Source organism: Vollenhovia emeryi, unplaced genomic scaffold (assembly GCF_000949405.1).
Source record: "Vollenhovia emeryi isolate VEMERY1.0 unplaced genomic scaffold, V.emery_V1.0 DF939126.1, whole genome shotgun sequence".
In the NCBI taxonomy this organism is placed as follows: domain Eukaryota; kingdom Metazoa; phylum Arthropoda; class Insecta; order Hymenoptera; family Formicidae; genus Vollenhovia; species Vollenhovia emeryi.
Window position 1 is genome coordinate 4,415,805 of NW_011967240.1, and position 7,305 is coordinate 4,423,109.

The 7,305-nt window shown below is 41.7% G+C and overlaps 2 protein-coding genes across 2 annotated transcripts; one reads left to right on the forward strand and one right to left on the reverse strand.

Annotated features, from left to right (window-relative positions):
• Window positions 1-6: 6 nt before the first annotated feature.
• On the forward strand, window positions 7-2,785 carry LOC105569129 (sideroflexin-3). The gene is made up of 4 exons (XM_012025324.1): window positions 7-336; window positions 807-983; window positions 1,435-1,823; window positions 2,101-2,785. Exons 1-4 carry the CDS (start codon window positions 152-154, stop codon window positions 2,343-2,345), a joined length of 996 nt encoding a protein of 331 aa, XP_011880714.1. The 5' UTR covers window positions 7-151; the 3' UTR covers window positions 2,346-2,785.
• Window positions 2,786-3,700: 915 nt separating this feature from the next.
• On the reverse strand, window positions 3,701-5,787 carry LOC105569131 (39S ribosomal protein L2, mitochondrial). Its single transcript, XM_012025326.1, has 2 exons — window positions 5,516-5,787; window positions 3,701-4,424 (listed from the first exon to the last, which is right to left on the reverse strand). The coding sequence occupies exons 1-2, from the start codon at window positions 5,742-5,744 to the stop codon at window positions 3,748-3,750; spliced, it is 906 nt and encodes a 301-aa protein (XP_011880716.1). The 5' UTR covers window positions 5,745-5,787; the 3' UTR covers window positions 3,701-3,747.
• Window positions 5,788-7,305: the final 1,518 nt, after the last annotated feature.

A 7,305-nucleotide genomic window follows, 5' to 3' on the forward strand; every position in this document is an offset into this window, starting at 1 on the left:
CTCTGGAGGCTGTCGGGCTCCCAGCAGGTGCGACGAGAAAACGACGACGATTCGCTAACACGTCGTCGCGACGGTCAAGTGGGAACGGGCAGGTGAACGTGGGTGGGGAAGAGAGGGTACAGCCCAGCCGGTTCAAGGTCGTTAGGAAGAGATGCCGGGAAGAAAGGAAATCGGAGCGCAGGGTAGCGCAAAGGAAATAGACATTGACAAACCGTACTGGGATCAGAGCACTTACCAGGGAAGGGCGTTGCACTTCTTGACGGTAACGAACCCGCTCAACGTCTTCGCTACGAGCCAGCAGCTTGAGCACGCGCGCGGTGTCGTCACGAAGTACAGGTAGTTGTCGCTATAATTAGTTTTTCTCTTCCTTTCGCTCACTCGGAATGCGTAATCAATCACGGTGACGTCACGTGTCTCGCACACATGTAAAGAACGTGCACGTACATTACGTATCAATGTGCCACGGTATTCTGTTTATTGCCTTGAGTTGGATAACTGCCGATTTACTTATCACGCGTTAGCTTCATCGAGGAATAATCGAACAATTTCGTCTTACGCAAGCCGTGTATCCTCGTTAATTTACCATTTCTAAATCCTTGTCTCTTATAAAATATTTTCTGCTTTTATGTTAATATGACCAGTAGTAGTAGTAGTAGTCACTTTATTCCCCTTTCGGGCAAAAGTGGCGCTTTTAAAGGGAGCGTACCCAAACCCTTTACATTCCTATGTTAATATGACTATATATATTTTTTTTATTTGTACAAGTACGAAATAACAATTCGTGTGCAATCTTGATGTCGCCGCAGACAGGGCGAGGGCCTGGAGAAACAAGGAATCGCCGAGGACGAGTTATGGAGATGCAAATATCTTTACGACAGCGCCTACCACCCTGATACCGGCGAGAAAATGCCCTTAATAGGGCGTATGAGCGCGCAAGTTCCTATGAACATGACAATAACCGGTTGTATGATGACATTTTATAGGTACGTAATTGGAACTGCCGGCGCACAAAAACTTGGCGATAACGTGCGATAAGTACGCAAGTTTAAGTACCATAACTTTAAAAGCCTGGTCTTAAACTGTGTTAGAATACAGTGATATTTCAACAATTGGTAAACAGATAGGCACAGGACATTTCTGTGCCCGGGCATTTCTATGATTGGCGGCATTCCTGCCTGTCTGTGGTACCGCTTGACTTTCACACTCCTCGATACGGTGAAAATCTCGAACAAAAGCAAATAAACAAACGATTGCTCAAACACGATTATTTCTCAATCTCGGGTAACGCCAAGTTTCGAGTCGTCGAAAGATTCGAGAAACGTGGAAAATTGATGTCATTTAAGATGTCGTTAAAGAGATTGCCGATTAGATGTTCCCGTAACAGTTGTTAGAAGACCGCGTTATATCGCGATGCATTATTTGCAAATCTCGTAGGTCAACGCCGGCTGTAATTTTCTGGCAATGGGTCAATCAGTCGTTCAACGCTATAGTGAATTACACGAACCGTAGCGGTTCGAGCCCGATTCCAACGGAAACGTTGGCGCGGAGTTACGTCGGCGCTACGGGAGGCGCCGTGATAACGGCGCTGACCCTGAACCGTCTCGCTCAACGTGGACCACCGCTGGCAGGCCGATTAGTCCCATTGGCGGCAGTTGCGGCGGCTAACTGTGTGAACATCCCTCTCATGAGGGTCACCGAGCTCCAAAATGGTATTGAATTACAAACCGAGGACGGCACGAAAGTTGGCCACAGTAAACGAGCGGCTAAACAGGCGATCGCGACGGTTACGTTATCACGAATACTTATGGCCTCTCCGAGCATGAGTAGGTTTCGTTGCACTTATTCATTAATCAAGTCTCTTACTTAGTTCGTAATTTTGTTGCTGAATTCGTTGACGAGTCAGTGAATTTGTCGCTGAGCCGATTACGCTAACTTTAATAAAATTCAGTCTTTTTCAGACTTCTATTTTGATATGCATATTATTCGAAAGAAAAATTACACTTGTAAATAGCTGTGTTATTATCATATCGGGTATTTAAATAATTCCAATTGTTTTCCAAATAAGTTTCGCCCCCTTGTAATTTTATTTCATTGTTGCAGTATTGGCGCCGATAGTAATGACTTACTTAGATCGAAGGCAGCTGTTACGTAACGCGAAATGGGCAGCTGGACCAATCCAAGTTGCCATTTGCGGAGTGTGTCTCGCTTTCGCAACGCCACTTTGCTGTGCAATTTTCGCACAACGCGTCCCTATCTCGGTAAATCAACTGGAACCCGACGTACGAGAGCAAGTACGATCGCACGATACCGGCCTGGAGATTGTGTACTACAATAAGGGCCTGTAAACGACGGGGATTATGGGGCTGTTTTTTTATAGCTGAGCTAGCCGCACTAGTCCAGAGTTTATCTATTTCCCTCCACATTAGAAGAAGAAAGATAAACTCGGAACTAGTGCAGCCAGTTCAGCTATAAAGAACAGAGCCTATATCGCGCGGTACCTTAATAGTTTTACCGATCTAAGGATATAGCCTGTTTTTGAAACTCAGGTATACACGAGACATTCCCGCCACAGAATATTCGATAGCACGTGTTATTATCGCGGACTTCTAACGATTGCGTAAGCAATTCGTTCTTGTTGGTACTTACACTTCAATAATCAATATTCATGATTGCGAGATGGCAATTTACAGAAACGATCGTGTCAGGGTGTCTATTCAAATCTTGAAAAACATTCCCCAACAATTCCCGGAATTTCGTTCAAATTTTAATACAAATTTTAAAAAACTGTTTATACTAAAAATTTCTGAATCCCGAAATATCTCAACGAAAAACATCCCTGAGAATTTTATAGCGAATTCAGCAGTTTGCATTAGTGCGCACTCAGTGTACACCAAGGCTCGTTCAGAATCTACTTTTATATTTATCTCAAGTACATGTCCAAAAGTTATTTAGCCAGGAAAAAATAATCCGTACACTGATAGAAAAAAAATGGTTGCAGTTACCACAATCTCACTATAATTTATAGTCATTTTAAAAGCCAATCGCATTTTTATAATTCTTCCAACTACGTAAGTTATGGTTGACCTAACAATGTATTATAGTTATAAAACTATATTATAAAGCTTAAATTTTACAGTAAATTTTTTAAGTAGTTGGCATCACTGTGTCTATACGACTAATTTTATAGTAATAATTACTATAAAAATGATATTCCTGACTATAATTATTTTACTGTGCAATTATAGCTTCAAATACTACATATTTTTTTATCAGTGTACGAATGCTATACAAATCACTTTACTGGCTAAGGAGTATTTTAAACAATATTTAAGACGATCCTTAAATATAAGAAATGACCGTAAACAAGCCTTAGTGCGCAATCAGTGCAAGCTGCCGAATTCGCTATTAGATTTTCCCGATTTTTCCAGATAGTAGATATCCTTTTTTTTTTACGTGTGGAAATCCTTTATGGATACCCGGGCCTCCCTCTGGGAAGGGAGTTTACAAGATAGTAGATATCCTGGCTTACGATTCGGAACCGAGTCTCTTAGCTATGTACGTCCAAACAAACGCATACATATCTTTTCCTCTCTGGCCTGTGTACGTACGACAAATATCTTATCGTTAGAATTTAAACGATCTCTAAATGTTTTTCCTTGTTGAGTGAAGAAGGGGGCAACGAAGACAATAAAATTCAAAGTTGAGTGTTTGAAACGAGCGTTTATTATATATCTTAACCTATATAGTCTAATTATTGTGGGTATTCAGAGTAATCACTTCGGGCGTTGCCTTTTGTACATCACCGACACGCTGTACGCGAGGAGGCGGTCTGATTTTACGGCCGAATCTGCCAGTTTTACGTTGCCACAGACCGCTCCTCGGCCGATTTCCTAATTCCCGATTCTTCCCCGCGCTACCAACTGGCGTGGAACTGTGCTCGACATTCGATAAGCGTCCAACCGTAGCCATGCACGTCTCGTGGAGGCTAAAAGGCTTCTTGCTGGGCATTTGTACTACCACGCGATCCCCGTCTCGCTTGATTATTGTTCCGAGGGTACCAGCAGCGTGAATCAGGAACCCACCCACGCCCGGATATTTCTCTACGCAATGAACGGGGGTTCCTATGGGTAAGGCACCGAGAGGATAGGCGTCCCCTTCCAAGGCTCTCACAGTATGACGCGGTATTCCATGGTGAGTACGTATTATGTTGCCCGGCTTCATGTTCTCCGTAGCTAAAATGTACTTGAGTTCCCGACCGCTGCCGACTAGCGCGACTAAACTCGTTCTACAGCCGTCTTTAAAGACCTCTAGGACTTTCTCTTCCTTTGGCGGTTCGTTAAGGTCCTTCGGTCCATCCCTGAACCAATTGATCCAATGATACTTGTGCTTTATGCCACCCCCGATACCCTTGGCTACTACTCTGCCTGTTTCAGTGATACAAAAACGATTTATATTCCCAATAGCGGTTCCATTTCACTTATAGTTAGATTCTTCAATACGAAATTCGTATTCAAAAGCGATATACTTTCTGAAGATTAATTTGAATTCAAAAGTTATTCTCTTCTAACGTAGCAATTGTCTATCATACGAATGCCTGTTTCATCAATAGTAACTATACATTTTATCTACCGTGTTGAAAATTTGTCTCGAAATTTTCATAATTTTTACGTAAACTTCCGAATTTTTAAGATTTGTTCAATAATTTTATAATTTTTTTTACTAAAGTTTTCAGATCTTTTGTACAAATTGGAACAGAAGTACCAAGAAAATATCTCTTCTAGAACTTTTCATATGTATGAATTCTGAAATATTCTGAAATTTCTTATCTTATAATTTCAAACATTTATATCCCAGAATATTTACGTGAGATAGGATCCTAATATGGGATAGCGGGGTTTCTGTTAAATTAACAGGCATCATCAGTTGATTCCACCATGAATTTATTGCCCTTGGAGCGAAGGCTGTTTAGTGAAAAATTCATTGTTAAATTGTGCAATCGTTGCGAAAAAAGATTTGTGATTGAATTTGAGTGTTGAAAACCTGCTATCTCATATTAGAAACCTATCTCCTAATAGAGGACTTACCTCTATACGAAAAATTCTAAGAAAAGTGGGCTTTCTCAGTATTTCTGAAAAGTATACCAATTCGTATAAAAATTCTGAGAAAAATATTCACCAAAGTAATGACTATATTATACTATAAGTCTTATAAAACAAACTAATAAAAATTATATCCTACAGATATTTTATATCGGTACAATGCTCATTTTTCTCAACAAGATAAATTGCGTCTGACCCAAGTCGATACGTCAGTTATCTGCATTGTCTCACAGTAATCTTCTACTTTTCTCAGTAGAGGTCGGGCTTGTTTTTAAAGAGCTTGATCTACGCGCACATGCGTCGAATAAGTTGAATCTTCATTAATTTGGAAAGAAGACTAGTAAAAGTAAGATACTACAATATGTACAATCTAAAAAGAAAGATAATTATGGAGTAACGGTATCAGCTCACAGTACCTGTGACAGGATCCCTGCCTGCTAGATTCGTAACCTGCAACGGCTGCACTGTGTACTCGTCCTTGAAATGGATGATTCTTCGGAAAGCTATGCCGGTGCCCGGTTCCGGCAGCTTCACGAGCTTCCACTTGTACCTTCTTGGCGCCTGAGACAACACCGGGGCCGCGAAACCGACGAAATTAGATATTTGTTGACCGAAAACGCGACGTGCCAACGCCGCGGCAGACATCTTGGATCAGCTGCAACTACCTCGTGTTTAGCGGTGCCATCTTTAAACGCAGCTCTCGTCGTAGGTCCAGCAGATTTCTCCTTAGCAGCGGAAGGTAAGTGTCGCTTAATAAAACCTAGCGTAGATAGCTGCATGATAAGCTTCGAGAATAATCAAGAGAGTACGCCGCCGGTTTAAAGTATATTTTTATAACACGCGATGTAATCTTTTACGATTTTTAAAATACAATTTTTGGAAAAAGATTAGTATTCAAACAAACTAATATATCGTAAAAGTGGGATAATATAAAATAAAATGAGCTAACGAACCAGACTTGTTAAAGACTTGTATAATATTTATAATAATACGTCTCGACCTATAATCAGGTCATCTTCAGTGTATTATAGAATTTTAAATGTTAACGTTACGTGTACAAAAGAAAAGCCTACGTTTAAGATGTGACAATGTTTTTACGATGTGTCATACATAGATCTTTACATCGAAATGAACGACGGAGTTCTGAAGGATAATCCAAAAGTAAAGTTTCCAACAAGATTAGTATTTAATATTTTTATACTTCGAGCCGGTTTCACCATCTCCTATTAATTAAATCGGCTGACTAAGTGTCGGTTAATTTTGGTCAATTCTGCTTACGAGATGCGAAATGCGATTGGTCAGTTCCAATGGAACACTGAAATTTAATCGGAGATGGTGAAACCGGCCCATATATTCTGCCAAATCGGATACGTGGTCACGGAATGCATATCTTTGGACTTTTAAGGGAAAGAGCAGATGTTAATTTTACAGATTAAACAACTGCGTATATACGTAATATAATATAATTATATCTTGAATTGTGAAAGACCAGTATAAAATTTCAAAAACGTTTAAATATTTTAAAACCAAAGGGACAACTCTATTCGCGCGTAGTTTTTACGAAATTTTGCTTTCGTTAATTTGGTAATTCGTTCGCATAATACGCGATTGAATTTTATCAGAATTTTTGTCGCACCGTCGAAACGTACGCAGAGCCGCGCGATCTAAAAGCGCATGATCTAACTGCGGCGGTAACAACGAGGCTGAAGTTTAGTCGCGCGGACGCGCATAGACATAACGTGCCAATTAGTCGACATACCTTAAGATTTGGAAGTTTGGTCGCGCAATGCGCGAAAACGAATAAACGCTGGAATAACATGGCGCATTATTATATCGGCAAAGGCCGCGCATCGTCCATGGAGAACGCGCACGGGGTCCCACATAAAGGAACGAGCGAACGGCGTGGAGGGGAACGCTTAATTGGCCCGGGGTAATTATTTTATTAAGTGAGAAGATGGCGGATGGAATGCTAAGAGAGAGCACGCTGGTGCGGTCTGCCGACTAGGGGACGCCGACGGAAACGGCTCGGGGGACGGACGGGAAGAAGGGGCGAAAGTGAGGGGGTGGCGGGGGATAGGGTCGGATAGCGCGACAGCGGTGCGGCGCGGCGCGGCGCGGCGCAGCGCGGGTGACTGTGTGTGGAGAACGTTTAAATACCTACGTACCCACCGACGATTGTGCTCCGTCAGAGCGGCAGTTTTCCGTG